A 21,636-nucleotide genomic window follows, 5' to 3' on the forward strand; every position below is an offset into this window, starting at 1 on the left:
TTTTTTTTTTTTGAGACGGAGTCTCGCTCTGTCGCCCAGGCTGGAGTACAGTGGCCGGATCTCAGCTCACTGCAAGCTCCGCCTCCCGGGTTTACGCCATTCTCCTGCCTCAGCCTCCCGAGTAGCTGGGACTACAAGCTCCGCCTCCCGGGTTTACGCCATTCTCCTGCCTCAGCCTCCCGAGTAGCTGGGACTACAGGCGCCCGCCACCTCGCCCGGCTAGTTTTTTGTATTTTTTAGTAGAGACGGGGTTTCACCGTGTTAGCCAGGATGGTCTCGATCTCCTGACCTCGTGATCCGCCCGTCTCGGCCTCCCAAAGTGCTGGGATTACAGGCTTGAGCCACCGCGCCCGGCCTAGAGGTTTTACTTCTAAGTAAACTTTTGTTTGATGGACAAGGTCCAGTTTCCTGAGTTTAGGATGTACTACAGGTATTTCACTTTTGGTTGAGAAATTTGGGTCTTGGGTGGTGGGAACTGATTTTTTTTTTTTTTTTTTTTAAGGAAGTTTGGGACTTGAATGGCATTTTTATTTGAGTCCTCTTTAGTGGGGCTGTATACAAAGATGTTATTTACATACTGGAGTGTGGCTCTCCTTTTTAGCTCTGGCTTTCTTAACTTTTGTGTCAAGGCATTTTTGAACAAGCGAGGGCTATCCCTAAAGTCATGAGGCAGTATTGTCCTGGTGTACCATTGGGTAATAGTAGTTTCAGGATTAGTCTACTCAAAAGAAAATAAATTCTGAGAGTCGAGGTGCAAAGGGATACAAAAGAAAGCATTCTTATGATCTAACACTGTGAACTAATTGGTGTTTTCTGGTATTTGGTTAAGTGTAGTATAAGGATTTGGCACTATAGGATGTAAGGGAATTATGACCTTGTTAATGGCTCCTAAGTCTTGAACTAGACCATATATATATATATATTTTTTTTTTTTTTTCTTTTTTTTTTTGAGATGGAGTTTCACTCTGTTGTCCAGGTTGGAGTGTGTGGCACAATCTCAACTCACTGCAATCTCTGCCTCCCGGGTTCAAGCGATTCTCCTGCCTCAGCCTCCCCAAGTAGCTGGGATCACAGGCATGTGCCACCACGTTTTTAAAGCATGGCCTCCTGTCCTTCCTGTCCAAAAACCAAATGAAAAATATGGTCTAGGCTGGGTGCTGTGGCCCACACCTGTAATTCCAGCATTTTGGGAGGCCGAGGTAGGTAGATCACCTGAGGTCAGGAGTTTGAGACCAGCCTGGCACACATGGCAAAACCCCATCTCTACTAAAAATACAAAAATTAGCCGGACATGGTGGCGGGCATCTGTAATTCCAGCTACTGTGGAGGCTGAGACAGGAGAATTGCTTGAACTGGGAGGCAGAGGTTGAGGTGAGCGGAGATTCCACCACTGCACTCTAGCCTGGGTGACAGAGTGAGACTATGTCTGGGAAGTTGGGGGGAGAGAATTAACAAACTAGAGACACAAAGGAACAAAAATACGCAAGACAGGGTAAGAGGGAGGAAGGGTACAGGGAGATCTAACATACATATAGCAGTTTGAAGTCCCAGGAAAGGAGAAAAAAATGGGGAGAAGCAATGTTTGAACATAGAATATCTGAGAAACTCCCCAGACTGATCAAAGACATCCAGTCACAGATTCAAGAAACTAGGAGCCCTTGAATAAATAAATAGAAAGCCACACCTAGCAACTCAGCTGTCAGTCTAATTGAACTTAATAGGCCCTTTCTTCTCTGGCTGCCTGTAAATCACCAATTTTTCAAATGCTGTTAGAACCAGCTGTACCGTTCTGCTGGGTCCTTCATTCCTGGGTTGAATGTGATCTTTGACCCTGTATTTATTTTATACTTGCAAGAGTCATGTTTTTAAACTTTTTGAAAACTATACTTTGAATATACATAAAACATAGGATTCATAAGACAATACTTTTTTTTTCTTCTTGCAATAAATTTTCCATACTATGTTACTCTTTTCATTTTATTAAAAATTATTCTGGCCATCTACGAAATCTGCTCTCAACCTGCAGTTTGAAACATCCTGCCTTGGCAGACACGGCGGGGAGGTTCGTGGGGGAAGAATTGGATTAAAAAAAAACAAAACACGAATATTTAGATTTCTTTGTTCAGCGGCCCCCTCCAGGGATCAGATGACTGGCCCCCCTCGCTCCGCACTGACTCCGGGATCAATCCGGACGGCCATTGGGAGAAGCCGAGGGCAGCTTAGTCGCGGCCGGTTCCCGTTCCCTTCAGGACGCGAGGGTCGCCTTGGGTGGGGAACCCGCGGCCGGGCGAGGACCTGTCCCAGTGTAGGACTTCCCGGTTTCGAAAGAATCTCGCTGCACCCCCGCCCAGAGTTCAGACCAAGCGAAAAGTTATTTGAGAGGCCTCGGGGGCGCGGGGTGAGGAGTCGGTGGCGGAGGCCTTGGTCCGGGCGCGGTGGGTATCCCTGAGTCACCGCGTCCCTCTCCTGCAGCCCCCACGACGCTGGGAGGAGCGAGGGAGTGAGCGGGAAGGGGTCTGGCTGGCCTTTGCTCGGCCCTCCCCAGCGCCCGGCCTTGAACCCGCCCTGAGCTGCTGCCTGGGCGGGTCCAGGGGTTCCGCACTCGACCCAAAGGTGCAGGCGGGCGAGCACAACCCATGGCTGCGCTGGGCTGCGCGAGGCTGAGGTGGGCGCTGCGAGGGGCCGGCCGTGGCCTCTGCCCCCACGCGGCCAGAGCCAAGGCCACGATCCCTACCGCCCTCCCCTCGGACAAGGCCACCGAGGCTCCCGGAGCCGGGCCTGGTATCCGGCGGCGGCAACGGAGCTTAAAGGAGATTCCACGTCTAGGGCAGCTGCGCTTCTTCTTTCAGCTGTTTGTTCAAGGCTATGCCCTGCAGCTGCACCAGTTACAGGTAACCCGCGGGGGCATCGCGTCCTGGGGATGGGGGTGGGCACCGGAACAGAGAGGCTAGAGGTGAGGAGACTTTGGACAAAAAGTGAAGACTGCAGGAACTCAGCTGGGGACCCCCTGAGGCTATGGTCATAAACTGGAAATCTGTAGGGAGAATGTGCAAAGTACAGACAGAGCCCTTTGAGCTGAGATAAACAGGACGATGAGGGGTGTAAATCAGGAAGGCACCAGCAAGGAGGGGATCTGGAGGCTGGACTTAAAGTGAGCAGAGGCTGAGGAGGGAACTGTCTTGGGAAGACAGTGGCAAAGGCAAGTGTGTAAGCTGACAGATATGGAATCACTAATTCTGTCATGATACTGGCTACCACAGACTTCTTCCAAAGGAAATAACTTCAGGAGGATTTTAGAAGCCTCTTGGTTATTTGCAAGGTAAATTTCCTCTTACGGGAAAACACAATGCTGCTTCTCAGATCGTGGAAGCAAACTCACAGACAGAAAGGAAAAGGTACTTTTTGTTATTAAGAAATCAGTCTGAGGCCGGGTGCAGTGGCTCACACCTGTAATCCCAGCACCTTGGGAGGCTGAGGTGGGAAGATCACCTGAAGTCAGGAGTTTGAGACCAGCCTGGCCAACATGGTGAAACCCTGTCTCTACTAAAAATACAAACATTAGCTGGGCATGGTGGCACATGCTGGTAATCCCAGCTACTAGGGAGGCAGAGGCAGGAGAATCGCTTGAACCTGGGAGGCGAAGGTTGCAGTGAGCCAAGATCATGCCACTGCACTCCAGCCTGGGCAACAAAGCAAGACTGTCTCACAAAATAAATAAATTAATTAATTAAATTAAAAAGAAATCAGTTTGTGTTCAGGTCAGTGGTGTTGGGGGGAAAACCAATGTCTAATAAGAAAGTTTTATCCAGCAGAAAACAGAAATGAGGCAGGGATGAACAGCTCACTGCTCACTGACAGAGACCGGAAAACCCAACACTGACCAGTGTTGGAGAGGATTTAGGAAATGAACCAAAGGGGTTCATGTGGGATCTGTCTTCCTAATGACTAGCAACAAATGTAAATGCACCTACCATGTTCCAGGCATGGTTCCAAGTGCTGGGATTCAGTGAGATGAGGCTTCTGCCCTCATGGGGCTTATATGCTCCTCTGAAGAAGATGGAGGACAAAGAGATAAAGTAATAAAAAGTTAACTTCACAGAGAGACCTCTGGGAGGAGAAGCTGTTCTAAGGTTGGGGAAGAGGGAGGGGGCTTCGATTCACAGGGTGCCTTCACAAGGACACTTGGTTGTCAGGAACTGATAGGAGCAGGCTGGTCCTGGGCTGGGATAGTCAACCACCTGCTGGTCATGTGTCTGTGCTGGAAAGGAGTCAAAAATGAGGAGGAGCTGTGGGGACTGGGGACAGAACAGGCCTTTGAGGACAGCCTTGAAGATCAAGATAAGGGTCCTGGTTCCTCTGAGGGGCCATGGTGAGCTCTTGAGCAGGCATGGGGTGAAGATGACCTGCATGGAACACTGTCCAGGCTGTGGTGTGTGTAGTAGGAGAGGTGCAGGGGGTCTAAGGTGATGAAGGCTCAGGCATGGCAGGATCCAGGATGGAAAGGCAGATCTCAGTCACACTCCAGAGAAAGCTGGACTGGAGGTTGAGGATGAGGGAGAAGATGACCCTGAGGGCAACAAAGGGCAAAACGGACTACAACCAGGGCTGCATCCTCTGCAGTGTCCTGGTGGCTGCTGTCTCTCCTGCAGTCTTCCCTGTTGGGCTCATGTTTGTGAGACTTGGGGGTGTGAAAATAAGTAATTCAAAATCTAAGCTGTTGGAACTTTAAAATATTTTGAGCCTTAAGGGAATGTGATTATGTGATTATGGGACTCAAGTCACATAAGCAGGCTGCTGTAACCTAAGCAGCTGTAACCTTTGTTTCTCTGATTATAGATTAACTTTCTTCTTTACCTCTGCTTTTGAAAACGTTGTAAATGTCTACAGGGGCCAAGGAAGATGCCTTCCCTCTTCACTGTTGAACTTCATTGTAGATTCACTTCGTTTTATCTTTCTCACGCAAAGATTTCATGCTGGCCGGGCGCGGTGGCTCAAGCCTGTAATCCCAGCACTTTGGGAGGCCGAGACGGGCGGATCACGAGGTCAGGAGATCGAGACCATCCTGGCTAATACGGTGAAACCCCGTCTCTACTAAAAATACAAAAAACTAGCCGGGCGAGGTGGCGGGCGCCTGTAGTCCCAGCTACTCGGGAGGCTGAGGCAGGAGAATGGCGTAAACCCGGGAGGCGGAGCTTGCAGTGAGCTGAGATCCGGCCACTGCATTCCAGCCTGGGTGACAGAGCGAGACTCCGTCTCAAAAAAAAAAAAAAAAAAAAAAAAAAAAAAAAAAAAAAAAGATTTCATGCCTATCACATTGCTTTAAGATGAAATGTTAACTATACTATTTTAAATTGAAAAGGAAATGAAAATGAGACGCATGGAAAAGAAAACAAATGATAACTAATTAAATTGTAACTCATAAACCAGCCTTGTATAGAAAGTGTTATAACCCTCTGAAACTTTGTTTCCTGCCTGTATAAGCAAGGACTTAATTTTTAACTTTGGAGCACTGATCCCATTTTTCTGGAGTGTGTGTTTCCCAAATGGCTATTCTCAACTTTTCACTTGAATAAAATGTTTAAAACTGGATTCTGATTCTTTTGATTATTTCAGTTTGACAGGGGGCAGGTCAGAAAATACTGAGAGATGGTTTTGAAATCACTTGTGGACCCAGATCCTTTAAGCCAGTTGTCCCCAATCTTTTTGGCACCAGTTTTGTGGAAGATAATATTTCCATGGACTGGGGTGGCGGGGCTGGTTTTGGGATGAGTCAAATGCATTACATTTATTGTGTACTTTATTTCTATTATTGTTACATTGTAATATATAATGAAATAATTATACAACTCACTATAATGTGGAATCAGTGGGAGCCCTGAGCTTGTTTTCCTGCAATCAGACCATCCCATCTGGGGGTGATGGGAGACAGTGACAGATCAGGCATTAGATTCTCATAAGGAGTGTGCAACCTAGATCCCTCACATACGTAGTTCACAATAGGGTTTGTGCTCCTATGAGAATCTAATGCCAGCACTGATCTGACAGGAGGCGGAGCTAAGGTGGTAATGTGAATGATGGGGAGTGGCTGCAAATACAGATGAAGCTTTGCTCACTCACCTGCTGCTTACCTCCTGCTGTGAGGCCAGTTTTCTAACAGGTCACAGACTAGTACTGTTCTGTGGCCCAGGGGTTGGGCACCCCTGCTTTAAGCCAAGAAAACAGACTCTTGTTACCTTCTTCTGCTTGATTTAACCTTTAGAAATGGGAGAGGCCCAGTAAATGCCTCAAGGGTGAGAACTAAGGATTTCTCAGGGGCAGACTTGCTTAGGATGATGTCTAGAGCAATAACTACCAAAGAAATTCTAGATGGCTTTAGAAGGAGGAAGAGGAAAGCAGGGGAAAGTCAGGATGTATGGCTTTTTAAAGGAGAGTCCAGGGCTAGGATATAGCAGAGCCCCCTGGTTTCAGTCCTTGTATCCCAAATGTCTTGCGGCACACGAACCTGGGCCATCCCATGGGAAATACATTAGCCCTTCCCACTATATGTGGCTTGTGTGCGTTAATAGAGAGAGAAGTGTTGTACATTTATAAAACTCAGTTAATAGCCCTTTAAAATTAGAGAATGTGTTTCAGTTACTCACTTTGTATCAGTTAGAATTTGTTAGATTGCCACTCAAACTGGCTTAAACTATAAAGCAGCTTTATTGGCTCATAGAACTGAAAACTCCAATAGTTGAGTATCCTTCAGGTGTGTTTGTTCTAGAGATTCAGGAAGTCATCAAAGCTACAGCTTCAGCTGGGTGTGATGGCACAGTCCTACAGTCCCCCAGCTACTTGGGAGACTGAGGCAGAAGGATCCCTTGAGTTCAGGAGTTTGAGACCAGACTGAGGAACATAGCAAGACCCTATCTCTAAATTTAAAAAATGACATCTCTGTTTTTCTGCAGTTCCCTGGGCTCAGCTGTCTTGCAGGAGTTGGTTGACTGGCTTGGCCTGGGTTAATTGCCTATCCATGAACCCATCATAGTGGCCAGGGGGAGACAGACATACCCTAATTAACTTACCTCTGTGCTGGTTCACCCTCAAGCTGGGATTGGGGTCCCTCCCACGCAAACAAGGTATCTGCCACACAAAGGGGAGGATGGGAATGGACGTAGGAACAGCCAACCACGATGTCCCTTGCGCCCTCAGTTGTCAAAAACTGCATTAGCACACACAAAAAAGTAATAAAAATAAGCTTTGAGAAGCATTGTAGCACTTAAGGGAGTGAGGTAGGAATTAGGACATGTAAAAGTCATACTACATAAATGCCAGTGCCTTTCTCTTTCCTGATAAAAATTATGTTGAACGCTGGAAAAATGAAATGTAAACATATGTTACATTTATATCAAATTAATATCTTTCAAACATATTGATCTTGAGAATTATGAGATATCTATTATGTAGCTCTTATTATGGACTGCCTGGCTTTGTGACCCTTCCTGTGCCCCCCAGTGCCCAGGAGATTAATGATTTAATCTCCCCCAGGTCACCCAATGTCCTAAGCACATATATGTCATTTTATGTTATCATGTTTCTCTATCTTTCTTTCTTTTTTTTTTTTTTTTGAGACGGAGTCTCGCTCAGTCGCCCAGGCTGGAGTGCAGTGGCCGGATCTCAGCTCACTGCAAGCTCCGCCTCCCGGGTTTAGGCCATTCTCCTGCCTCAGCCTCCCGAGTAGCTGGGACTACAGGCGCCCGCCACCTCGCCCGGCTAGTTTTTTTGTATTTTTTAGTAGAGACGGGGTTTCCCGTGTTCGCCAGGATGGTCTTGATCTCCTGACCTCGTGATCCGCCCGTCTCGGACTCCCAAAGTGCTGGGATTACAGGCTTGAGCCACCGCGCCCGGCCTCTATCTTTCTTTTTATTTTTTCTTTTTTTGAGACAGTGTTTCACTCTGTCACCTAGGCTGGAGTGCAGTGGTGCAATCGTGGCTCACTGCAGTCTTGACCTCCCTGGCTCCAGCTGTCCCCCTACATCAGCCTTCCAAATAGCTGGGACAACAGGCATGCACCACCATGCCTGGCTAATTTTTGTATTTTTGGTAGAGACAGGTGTCGCTATGCCCAGGCCAGTCTTGAACTCCTGAGCTCAAGCAATTCACCCACTTTGGCCTCCCAAAGTGCTGGAATTATAGGCATAAATTACTGTGCCTGGCCATCATGTATCACGTTTCTTATCATCACTTGTTTATATGGCTTAGAGATTGGGGCTGTGAAGCTGTGAGGCCTGGGCCTATGTCTTTCCTACCTTTTTCCCCCAAGTGCCAGGCACGGTCTTAGGCATAGGGGAGGTGCTATGAGTGGTACTGAGCAGTGGATACATCTGATGGAAGAAGTGTCACCCTTCTTCCCTGCTCCCTGATCTGGGTTGTTTGACATATTATAGAGTGAAGAAAAGGCAATGAGGGAGGTGGGCAGATTGAACAAGCCTGACCCTTCAGTTCTTGGTGTTTGAGGTTTCAGAAACTAAATGTCAACACATTCAGCATGGGCAGATGATTGGGGACTGGCCCACACTGGGCAAATCCAGAAAAGCAAATGTGGACTGGAGTGCCCGCATGATTATTTAATGAGGAGGTGCTCTGGTTTGAATGTGCTTCCTAAAGTTCATGTATTGGAAGCTTGATCTGCAGTGCAATAGTGTTGACAGGTGGGACCTTTAAGAGGTGATTGGAATGATTCTGAATGATTAGTTATCATGGGAGTGGTTACTGATAAAAGATTATTTTAACCCCTCCCTCCCTACCTCACACACATGCCCTCTTACCCCTCTGCTTTCTGCTATTGGATGATGTTGCAAGAAGGTCCTAACCAGATACAGTCCCCTCAACCTTGGACTTTCCAGCCTCCAGAACTGTAAGAAATAAATTGCTGTTCTTTATAAATTACCCAGCTTCAGATATTCTGTTATATCAATACAAAATGATTAAGACAGGAAGTCAAGCCTCCCAGGAATCATAATACTCCATTGCACTAGAACCCTCTGTTGTAGTTATCTATTGCTGCATAACAAACTATCCCAAATCGTGGTGGCTTAAAACAACAAATATTTTGTTATAGTCATAATTCTGTGCGTCAGGAATGTGGGCAGGGCACAGTGGAAATGACTTATCTCTGCTTCATGATGGAGCAGGCCTTTAGCTCAAATGGGCAAAGATGGAGAGGACTGCTCAAGTGAGGCCATATGTCTGGGCCTTGAGTCTGGCTTTTAGCTGGCACGTCACCTCTTCTGGGGCCGGAATGGCCAAGATGACTTTTCTAGTTGCATGTTGGTTCCTGGCCTGGTTTGGCCAGAACAGCTGGTTATCTCTCTCTTCATATGACTGGCTTGAGCTTCCTTACAGCATGGTGGTCTTAGAACACTTGGACTTCTTGCTGGCTTCCCCCAGAGTGAATGTTCCAAGAGACAGAAAATAATAATTGCAGTTTCCTAAGGCCTGGTCCTGAAAATCAGCACAGTCTCATTTCCACTGTATTCCACTCATCAAAGCAGTTACAGAGCCCACTGAGAGCCTAGAGACATGGACTTCACCTCTTAATGGGAGGCATGTGAAGGAATCTGTAGCTGTCTTTAATCCTCTACACCCTTTTCGTCGGATTCAGTTACCTAGGGAGAGAAATTATTAACTACATTACTGAACCGCTTGGAAGGACCCAGAACGAAAGGAGTAGAATTGTATGGAAGAAAATTCCATCTGGGCCTTAGAGAAACCCTTTTGAATGTACTTCCCTGGTGACTCTCCTTTAGGTTAATTATCTCTCTCCTTTGGACTATGAGTGATAAATGCTGCCGAATTCTTCCTCTTTGGCTTCCTTCTTCTGGATTTTGTAAAAACCACTCCTATTCTGTTAACACATTCTTTCTTCAGTTTGACAAAAACCTTTGATTAGATAGATTTCTTCCTTAGCACTCATGTTACCATCAGGCCTTCCAGAGATTATTGTCCATTTACCTTGACTGGACTTGAGTGTTTTTCAGGGTCATCTGGTAGACATCTATGAAGTTGTCCTTGAGGCTGTAGCAGAACAGCGAACATGGCCCAAAAGCCTCAGGGATGGGAATATGAAACTAGGTATTAAGGCAAAATATGTGTGAGTTATGCCAGTTTTGCAATTACATTGCCAGAATGAATCACTGCAATTTAGCATTTGCACTTACAGACAAACTGCTGTGGGCAAAGAGACATGCAAAATATTCAAGGCAGCCTTATTTGTGGTCAGGAAAGATTAGAATGATTTAAATGTCCCATAGTAGGGGACTAATTAAATTATGGTACATCCATATGATGAAATTTCATGCAGCCATTAAAAAGGTTAGGGACAGACCTATTAATATTTATTGCTTGCTAAGAGATGGAAAGAATGTGTTGAAAGAGAAAAACTTTAGCTGAATTAAGTTTAGCAGAGTTTAACTGAGCAAAGAACGATTCACAAATCAGACAGTGTCCCGAGCCAGAGTAGGCGCAGAGACTCCAGTGCAGCCACGTAGTGGAAGAAGATTTATGAACAGAAAAAGGAAAATAACATACAAAAAATGGAAGTGAGGTACAGAAACAGCCAGATTGATTACAGCTTGGCATTTACCTAATATGAACACGGTTTGAACAGTTGGCCATCTCTGATTGCCCAAAACTTGGTGATTGGCACAAGAGTAGGCTACAGTCTGTATACAGCTCCATTTACATTATAGGTCGTAATGTGCTGAGAAACCTTTAGGCCAAACTTAATATATAAGGTGGCAGCGTTAGGCTAAACTTGAACTTGATTTAACAATTCCCCACTTTTGGTCATCTCAGTTTTAGAGGATGACCAAGACTTTACTCACTGATGTCACTATCACCATTGTAAATGTATTTATTTGTTCTTGGAACCCATTAGGAAATAGCAGAGCAGTGGGTTTTGTAAGACGGGAACAAGGGCTTCCGGTTATTTTTTGTAAAGGTTAGAGTAGAGGGTACCTCTTTATGCTGGGATGTCCTGTTTACAGAAGAAAAACAAAACCTAGTCTGTTCTAGGATCTATTTGTTTCCTTAAAGTCTTAGTTTGATTATGTCACATTTAGCATAAGTGACTCCATTTTGGTTTGGTGTGGTCTGTTGGAGGCTAGTGCATGAGCTCAGTCCAAAACAATAGCCTCCCATAATTTGTTTACAATTTCTCCTCTTTTGGTCAGTTTCTTGCTTAGGTAAGAGTATGAGCAAAACGTAGGGCCTTAGCACTGCTCTCAGTTACCATCATTTTGTGTTTCTGGTCTCAGCATGTCATTCATAGGTTATGGTGCCTTTCATGGTCACATATTTCTTTTAGCTCTTTTCATTCCAGTTGAAGAGAGACCATTTGACATTCTACAGATGGCTGCATGCAAACATTGAAAACTTTTGAGAGAATACATTGCACCAGGGAGACTACTGTTACGACTATCAAGAGGAGAATACCTAGAGTTTGGAGTATGCTCCTTAGCCAGGTTCCCCATAAACCAAACCAACTAAAATAAAATAGATCAAAGAATCAGCTAGATAAAAATTCTACTTGCTTTGACTAAGCAGTCTCTTTGTTAATCCCCTACAACTGAATCTCTAAAATACCAGATGTGATGAAAGTGCCAGCAGCTGCATAGATACTTCCCTGTTTAGCCAGTAGGTAATTTAGAGCAATTCTATTATTTAGCGTAACTTTCAGAAGAGAATTTAAAGTCTGTTGTGTAACCATATCCTTTACAGTAGGATCTGCTAGAGAGTCTATCATGAGGGATAAATTTCTTTCTTTCTTTTTCTTTTTTTTTTTTTTTTGAGATGGAGTCTCGTTCTGTCGCCCAGGCTGGAGTGTAGTGGCGCCATCTCGGCTCACTGCAGCCTCCGCCTCCCAGGTTCAAGTGATTGTCCTGCCTCAGCCTCCTGAGTAGTTGGGATTACAGGCACGTGCCACCATGCCTGGCTAAGTTTTGTATTTTTAGTAGAGATGGGGTTTCACCATGTTGTCCAGGCTGGTCTTGAACACTTGACTTCAAGTGATCCACCCACCTCGGTCTCCCAAAGTGCTGGGATTATAGGCATGAGCCACTGCGCCCAGCTGAGGGATAAATTTCCAATCATTGCCTCATTTACTCCAAACCATGGAAAAAAGGACCTAACACATGATACCATTTGAGAAGAGTGAAGACCTCCTGGCAATGATCTTTTAATCCATGATGTAGGTTAAGAGGAGTGGACCAGTGTTCTGTTTCTGACTGACTATGAGGCAACGTATGTGTCATTAAAATTTCTCACCTACATTGGGCCTTTGTCTTCCATCTATTAAGGCATAAGGTTATCCATGTAATAAGGCTGGCTGCAAAATCTTTCATAAATAAAAGTACACTCCATGAGTGCACACAACAGATCCCCTTTTCACTTCTACTGTTCATAGGGGCATAAGCAAAGAAGAAAAATTGGAAGATAAGAGTCTCGTGATAGTAAAGAAGTCTTGATCTGTGATCTTGGGAAAAAGCTGTCTACATCAAGGATACTGTCTTCTTCTGGGGAGAAACTTCTCTGGTTAGCTTTACTTTAAGGTTTCTAATGGGTTTACAGTTCCGAGTATGTGGAGGGACCTTTCTGAGTTATGAGATTATGAACCAAGATTCAAGGTCTGAAAGTCTTGATGCAGTGTGGATGGCAAGGGCAGTCTTTCTGTGACATTCCCAGAAGACCCACTCTTTGGGTTCTAGATTGTGAAGGGCTTGATGTCCTCAGTCAGTGAACCATGAAAAGCTTTCTTTACCTGGTGAAAATACAAGGTGGCGGCCGGGCGCGGTGGCTCAAGCCTGTAATCCCAGCACTTTGGGAGGCCGAGGCGGGTGGATCACGAGGTCAGGAGATCGAGACCATCCTGGCTAACATGGTGAAACCCCGTCTCTACTAAAAATACAAAAAACTAGCCGGGCGTGGTGGCGGGCGCCTGTAGTCCCAGCTACTCGGAGGCTGAGGCGGGAGAATGGCGTGAACCCGGGAGGCGGAGCTTGCAGTGAGCCGAGATCGCGCCACTGCACTCCAGCCTGGGCGACACAGCGAGACTCCGTCTCAAAAAAAAAAAAAAAAAAAAATACAAGGTGGCATAATGAACTATTGTTATAACATCAGTCCTCTTGTGTGGGAAAGCTTTTATACAACCAGAAAACCTGCATTGAAAATGACAATAGAATGAAAACCCTCTACAAATGTTTAAATGTCCCATCAGGTAGCGAAATGTACCTGAAATTTTGATTGTCTTCCCAGGAATATGGGTTTGACAAACCAAATATTGGTCATAAACTGTTTTAGCAATTTAGAAGTCACTACCCCCCCGCCACACACCGCGCGCACACACACACACACACACGTGTATATATATTTAACTTGGATCATTTAATCTTTTTTTTTTTTTGAGATGGAGTTTCACTATTGTTGCCCAGGCTGGAGTGCAATGGCGCAATCTTGGCTCACCGCAACCTCCGCCTCCTGGGTTCAAGTGATTCTCCTGCCTCAGCCTCCCTAGTAGCTGGGATTACGGGCATGTGCCAACACGCCTGGCTAGTTTTGTATTTTTAGTAGAGATGGGGTTTCTCCATGTTGGTCAGGCTGGTCTTGAACTTCCGACCTCAGGTGATCCACCCACCTCGGCCTCCCAAAGTGCTGGGATTACAGGCGTGAGCAACTGCGCCCGGTCAATTTGGATCATTTTATCTTTTTCATGATGAGTTATGGAATGCAGAACTTTTAATAACAAAAGCTTTAAGGACTCAGGAAGGACAAGGTGGCTGTCCTGGTTCTCCATGAGTCCATGCTTAACATCGGACTTACGTCCTCTTGAATACCAATTGTTTCTCTAATTTAGGTGCATAGCACTAATAACTGGTAAGTTATCATAGGTAATTTGACTTAGACCATGGAGTTCATTCAAATTATGTATCTAAACAATTTCAGTACTGGATGATTTAGCATGAAAATCTGGCAAGGTTTTTTTTTTGTTTTTGTTTTTTGTTTGGCATTTAATTAATTTTTGTTCTGCTTGAGTTAGCAGTTTTATAAACCAGTCAGTTTCTTCACTAAAGTTTCAAGAATTCTTACCCAGTCCAAATGATATGATTTTAAAGTATTATAACCTTTTAAAATAATTCAAGAGTGCTTCTCAGGGTTCTTTCTGTCCTTTCATGAACCTCCTTAAAGACATCATATTCTAGGATTTTGCGTGTTTGTGAAATTTTCATAAACTGCATCAGAATTAAGCAATTAACTGGGGAAATGACTTCAAATACTCATAGTTAATGACACAATTGACAAGGAAATTTGGTTATTTCTGTGGCCTACAATACTATAACATACATATTAGAATTTTAGAAATCTCATACAATTTTGGAACATATATTAATAACATTCATTAAAATATAACCTGAAGAAGATTAAACATTATTTCTAATTTGACAATGCTTCCCATGTAACTTAGCATGTCAAATAATTCTGTTTACCTCTCTTTTGGAGGCTTCAGGGAACCTCTGTAACATCCCAAAGTTAAAAGTCAAAAATGACTTAATTTTGAAGCTGAAATCTGATTTTTGGAAAGCCTGTCAAATATGTCAAAGATTTAAAACACTTGACCAAAATAGGTCACCACAAAACAACAGTCATTCATTTAACCAAAGTGATCATTTAAAGATTCTTTTTGTTTGTTTGTTTGTTTGTTTTTTGAGACAGAGTCTCACTCTGTCGCCCAGGCTGGAGTGTGATGGCACGATCTTGGCTCACTGCAACCTCCGCCTTCTGGGTTCAAGTGATTCTCCTGCCTCAGCCTTCTGAGTAGCTGGGACTACAGGCGTGCACTACCATGCCCAGCTAACTTTTGTATTTTTAGTAAAGACGGGGTTTCATCATGTTGGCCAGGCTGGTCTTGAACTCCTGACCTCAGGTGATCCACCCAGCTTGGCCTACCAAAGTGCTGGGATTAGAGGCAGGAACCATCCCACCTGGCCTGAAAGATTCTTAAAAACAAAAAACCTGTACTCTTTCATAAAGGAGACTCATTTTCCAAACAATCAAAAAAGACAGCATGAGACAGAATCTGTCTCTTCTTTTCTCTCTGTTTTTTCTTTTTGCAGTTTATGTAAAAAGTGAACAAAACTATTTTACTGTCTTATTAACACCACAGAAAATTTTATTCAAAAAAGAAAAATAAATTTTACTTTTGTATTAGTATATTATCATATTAAAACTAATTTTAATAAAACTTCATAAATACATTTATCAAATTTATCATCTTTTAAATCACACAAGATTTCCATAAACCTTTTGTTTTACATTTTCCCCAAGTTTCTTTCTTTCTCTTTTTTTGGAGACAAATTCTCACTTTGTTACCCAGGCTGGAGTGCAGTTGCACGATCTCAGCCCACTGCAACCTCTGCCTCCTGGGTTCAAGCAATTCTCGTGCCTCAGACTCCCAAGTAGCTGGGATTATAGGTGTGTGCCACCATGCCTGGCTAATTTTTTGTATTTTAGTAGAGACAGGGTTTTGCCATGTTGGCCAGGCCGATGTAGGACTTTACCCTTAGTTCAATTAAAAATGGGGCCCTTGCCACACAACCCTAAAGGAAAGATTAGGCTCGCGGACACATAGAAGGGTGAGAAAAATGGAATTTATTGGGTGAAAAGGAAAAAAATTCAGCAAAGCTAGAGAGGTGCCTGTTAACAGGCCCCCATCTCACAGACTGAATCCCCAGGTTACCACCCTAGAACAGGAGAGGACAGTCTTCTCCCCCTGCAAACAGCGTGAACCTCCCGAGGCTCCAGCCCAGTGCGTAGACCAGTCGGAGTTTCTCCAGGGACCTCTTTTTACTTGGCTGTCTCATTCCCCACTCTAAAGAAGTACCTCTAACTGCCATTAGAATAAGGATTGGGATAAGGGTGAAGATTGATCTTAACTGCTTCCTGCTGACAGGGGGCACTGTTTTGGGAAAACGGCAGTCATATCTCCCTCAGAGGCCTAAGGGTCCCTGGCAAAACGGGCCACTGTCCGAGGCTCTGGTTGCATGACCATTTGGAGTTTGATGGCCTGAAGATGAGAAGAGACAAACCAGGTTTTTCGAAAACATGTATCAAAATGAGAAACGGGTGGGTAAGTTCAGCTCAAAAATCCCAAGGCCTTTTACCAGTTTGCCCAGGGAGAGGGAGGCTAAAATGCTGACTGGTTAAAAAAACTTTATTTACCCTTTTGCCAGCATGTTGGGCTTCTGGGTTCCCTTCCCCTGAGCCCAATCCTGAACCAGTCAGTTTAAGGTTTGGGAAATTTACTTTTCCCAGTTTGGAGGATGCATCTGAGGGGAGTGTCCTGTATAGTACAGAGCCACAATTACCTGTCAGTGAAGAGAGGAGAGAGGAGGAGAAAAGAAAAAAGAAGGCGCTTTTTCAAAGGGGTCCCAGAGGTTCAGGATGCAGCACTTGAGAGGGTGCAGACTGAAGATGAATGGCTACTCATCTAGAAAGAGAGGAGCAGGCAGGCGTCCCTGGTTCCCTTCTCTTCCTACCAAATATCTGGGGTGCATAAAGGAGAGAAGGAAGAGCATTCTCTTTCCCTCTTCCATCCTTGCATCCCCGAATCCCAACAACTGTGACAGGGTGCCACCCATGGGTGTCAAAGCGGCCTGCACCCATGAAGCAGGGAGTGCCTAGAGAATAGGAATTATCCATTCTCACCTATGTCTCTATTCCCACTAGTGTCAGTAGCCTTGGAGTTCCCTAGACCTCATTTATGCCACAGATACTAGCATGACCTTTATCTATGAAATGAGAGGCTTGGCCTAATCAGCAGGAATTAGTCATGCTCACCTGTGCTGTGCCCTTTAACCTCTGTTATCGTCTCCCTCTGGATCCCTTAGATCCAGTTTTCTTTCCTAGGGCTTTGACCTGAAGCTTGGAATTGAGTTTGGGATAAAATTGTGTCTCAGGGAGTGTTGCATGGACTCCTTATCATAAGCCAAATGCTAAGGTGAAACTGTGGAATTGAGTACTCCTCCAACAAGGGAGAGGAAAGAATGTCTTGTGACACACCCAGATTACTGGTGGCTATAGTTATGCTTGCTAAGACTGGGGTGCATGGTGCTTGGTTTTGGTTAGCTCCCTTGGTCTTACTTTCCCAAAAAGGAAACCTCTGAGTGACGGGCATCCTGCTTATTCCCATCACCTGGTGGGATTTGGAGGATAATTGCTCAGAACTAGAATATTGACCCAGATTTTTACATTGTCCATCCCCTTTTTCTTTCTGAGCTGCAGCCAAAGATTGCTGGTTGGTTCACAGGAGCAGGCAGGGTTAGTCAAAAATGTAGGCAAAAACTTAAGAACAACGAATGAGTTTAGAATTTAATTACAAATGTATGATAAGTTTTGAAACATAATTTCTCTCTCTCCAGTCCTCATTTTTGTTAAAATAAATCATAATAGGACTGAGTTGTTTGCAAAGTAGATGTTAGTCTTATACTTGACCTGATTATTTGCATAAAGTACAGCAAGAATAATTATTTCTACATAGGCCTTTTAGATTGGCTCTGATGGAACTCTGTTCCACAAGGAAGCTCAGATAAGACCTTTTATTTATTTTTATTTATTTTATTTTATTTTATTTTTTTTTGAGACGGAGTCTTGCTCTGTCGCCCAGGCTGGGGTGCAATGGCCGGATCTCAGCTCACTGCAAGCTCCGCCTCCCGGGTTTACGCCATTCTCCTGCCTCAGCCTCCCGAGTAGCTGGGACTACAGGCGCCCGCCACCTCGCCCGGCTAGTTTTTTGTATGTTTTAGTAGAGATGGGGTTTCACCGTGTTAGCCAGGATGGTCTCGATCTCCTGACCTTGTGATCCACCAGTCTCGGCCTCCCAAAGTGCTGGGATTACAGGCTTGAGCCACCGCGCCCGGCCAAGACCTTTTAAAGCTGAGCCCAGCCATGGGTTTGTATCCTCAAATATCTGTGAGTTGGGTGACCCTCTCCTTTAAGATCCCAAGGTAAACTCAGAGCTCCTGGGCCTGTTAGAGAGTGACATTCTTTACTGACCACAGGTCAGGAACCCTGTACAGGGACTGTGTAGATGAGGGTATAAGGCCAGTTTCTTTTCCCCAAGGGGCTTTTATTGACTTGGTAAGTCGAGCTTGACTCCTTAAAGGGAAGCATACTTTTCCAGTCAAATCCTTGGTAAAACAACAGTTTCTCCAATTGTGTCCTATTGCAAAAGAAAAATGGATTTTTTTTTTTTTTTTTTTTTGAGACGGAGTCTGGCTCTGTTGCCCAGGCTGGAGTGCAGTGGCATGATCTCAGCTCACTGCAAGCTCCGCCTCCTGGGTTTATGCCATTCTCCTGCCTCAGCCTCCCAAGTAGCTGGGACTACAGGCGCCCGCCACCTTGCCCGGCTAGATTTTGTATTTTTTAGTAGAGACGGGGTTTCACCGGGTTAGCCAGGATGGTCTCGATCTTCTGACCTCGTGATCCGCCCGTCTCGGCCTCCCAAAGTGCTGGGATTACAGGCTTGAGCCACCACGTCCGGCCGAAAAATGGATTCTTATTGCACTGATGCAAACATCTATATTGTCATAAATTAAGAATACTCTGCTGGGTGCGGTGGCTCACGCCTGTAATCCCAGCACTTCGGATGGCTAAGGCGGATGAATCACCTAAGGTCAGGAGTTTGAGACTAGCCTGGCCAACATGGTGAAACCCCGTCTCTACTAAAAATACAAAAATTAGCCAGGTGTGGTGGTGCACACCTGTAGTTCCAGCTACTCGGGAAGCTGAGGCAGGAGAATCGCTTGAACCCGGGAGGTGAAGGTTGTGGTGAGCCGAGATCACGCCACTGTACTCCAGCCTGGGCGACAGAGCAAGACTCTGTCTCAAAAGAAAAAAAAAAAAGAAAGAAAAAAAAGAAAAAAAAGAGTACTCACAGATAGTTTCCAAATTCTAGAGGAACCTGGCAGAGAGAAACAAACATGCTCCAAATTTTGTTCACAGGCTTATAGCTTACTCAATTATTGAGGCTGTAAATAGTTCAAAATATGTTTCCGTGACTCTGAAAAACAAAACAAGGATCAGCAATATTACAAGCAAAAGTCAAAAAAATTTGTTTCAGTTTCCTGAGTTCTGTTTCAGTTAGTTCTGTTTTTGCTTGATATTTGTGAACGTTTCAGCTCTTCCTTTATTCCAATGTTACAATATCCAAAGTTATCAAAAACCTGCATTTGAGAGCACCTGTCAAAGTTCTATAGCTTACTATAAACCATCTTTTGAAAAGGATTAAAACAAGACAACAATTGTCTGTGACTAACAAAATTCCCATGGTAGTTACAGTTAGAAACACAATTGACAAAGAAGTTTGGTTATCTCTGGTTTACAATATCTTAACAACCTTAATTATAATTTTTTTTGGAGACAGAGTTTTGCTCTTGTTGCCCAGGCTGGAGTGCAATGGCATGATCTCAGCCCACTGCAATCTCCCTCTGCCTGCCAGGTTCAAGCAATTCTCCTGCCTCGGCCTCCCGAGTAGCTGGGATTACAGGCACCCGCCACCACGCCTGGCTAATGTTTTGTATTTTCAGTAGAGACGGGGTTTCACCATGTTGGCCAGGCAGGTTTTGAACTCCTAATCTCAGGTGACCCACCTGCCTTGCCTCCCAAAGTGCAGGGATTACAGGCATGAGCCATTGTGTCTGGCCTTAATTATGATTGATAGCATGTACTCAGACATCAGAATTTTAGAGATCCCATACAATTTTGGAACATATATCAGCATTATTCACCAAGATATAACCTAAAGAAGATCGAACACCATTTTAGCAATCTCATGTAACTAAACGTGACAAATTATCCTGTTTACCTTTTCCAGAGACCCTCTGAACCATCCAAAAAGCCATGCATCAGGAAAGACAATTTTGAAACTGAAGTTTGATATTGGGAAGGCTGTTAAATATGTTAGAGGTTTAGAACACCTGATGTTATGAAATGGAATTCCAGATTATCATAAATTACTTATTTTGCCAAAATGATGACTCAGAAACTTAAAAACAAAAAACCTTTTATAACCCTTCGCAAATTTTGCTAAAGAGCAGATTAGTGCCTTAGGAGTAACTTGTGCTTTTATTTCAATGCTCAATTTACAGAAAAAGCATATAATACCCTTTGGAATTTAGTCAATATATTCACACACAGAATTTTGCAAGATTAATTTTTATAATCCTTCCACTACTTGTTTGAATTTTTAGCTTTATCTTATCTAATTTAAAACAATCTTTTAACCCTGGGCAAGAATTTACATTTTCATGCCTTCTTATAATTTTTTTTTTTTTTTGAGACAGAGTCTTGCTCTGTCACCCAGGCTGGAGTGCAGTGGTGTATCTTGGCTCACTGTAACCTCTGCCTCCCAGGTTCAAGCAATTCTCATGCCTCAGCCTCCCGAGTAGCTGGAATTACAGGCGTGCACCACCATGCCTGGCTGATTTTTTTGTATTTCTAGTAGAGATGGGGTTTCACCATGTTGGCTAGGCTGGTCTCGAGCTCCTGACCTCAGGTGATCTGCCTGCCTTGGCCTCCCAAAGTGCTGGGATTACAGGCATGGGTTACCATGCCCAGCCTTCTTGTAATCTTTTATTAAAAATACATTTTATTGTTCTTACACACCTCGCATATAAATCTATTTTCAGTGTTTTCAATTACATGTTACAATGGTAACTCCTAGCAATTTTAACTTTAATGTAAAACCTGGTAAATTGTTTTAATTGTGTGCTACGTGTAGCCAAGGTCTGACTCCTTCCAGCATAATTAAGGGCGTAGTTAATTCGGTATGTCCCCAGGCCTTACCAATTGTGAAGTAGGCAAGTCAAATAGTTCTCAAAACTCAAAAGGCAGTTTAGAACCTTAAAACACTTAGCAAGCCTAGTACCTAACCTGCATAATTTAGTTCACCTATTTATATTTTGATGATATGTGCTTTTTACCAATAATCAGCCGGCATGCAAGGCCCTTGGGTCATGTGTCCCAGCTGCAGCAGGGAGGGACCGGGAGGGGAGGGCGCCTGGGAGCCACCCCTTGCTGGTCTGTCCCAAAAAAAGAAGGAAAAGGCCATGGAAAGGTGGGCACAATTTCCTCTACCCTCAGAAGTCTAAGGGAAAGGAGGCTTAGAAGCAAGCCTCAGCCTCCCAAGAAGCTAGGACTACAGGTGTGTGCCACCATACCTGGCGAATTTTAAAATTATTTTGTAGGAACAGGGGTTTCACTATGTCGCCCAGGCTTGTCTCAAACTCCTAGGCTCAAGTGATCCTTCTGCCTCAGCCTCTCAAAGTGCTGGGATTACAAGTGTGAGCCACTGCATCCAGCTTGTGATAGTTAATTTTATGTCAATTTAGCTAGGCTATTGTAGCAGGACGAGCCACAAACAAAACTCCTCAGACACCGAGTTAAAGAAGGAAGGGGTTTATTCAGCCAGGGGCATCGGCAAGACTTCTGTCTCAAGAGCCAAGCTCCCCGAGTGAGCAATTCCTGTCCCTTTTAAGGGCTCACAACTCTAAGGGGGTGCATGTGAGAGGGTCATGATTGATTGAGCAAGCAGTGGGTACGTGA

The 21,636-nt window shown here is 44.5% G+C and overlaps 1 protein-coding gene across 1 annotated transcript in view; it reads left to right on the forward strand.

The window, feature by feature from the left end:
- Positions 1–1,196: 1,196 nt before the first annotated feature.
- Positions 1,197–21,636, forward strand: part of LOC112636454 (sterol 26-hydroxylase, mitochondrial) — a 38,475-nt gene continuing 18,035 nt past the window's right edge. Inside the window, exon 1 of the mRNA XM_025405143.1 lies at positions 1,197–2,891. Coding sequence (XP_025260928.1) covers positions 2,637–2,891 — 255 coding nt within the window. The 5' untranslated portion in view covers positions 1,197–2,636. The remainder of the gene's footprint in view (positions 2,892–21,636) is intronic.

The sequence above is a fragment of the Theropithecus gelada genome, chromosome 12 (genome assembly GCF_003255815.1).
Source record: "Theropithecus gelada isolate Dixy chromosome 12, Tgel_1.0, whole genome shotgun sequence".
Lineage (NCBI taxonomy): Eukaryota > Metazoa > Chordata > Mammalia > Primates > Cercopithecidae > Theropithecus > Theropithecus gelada.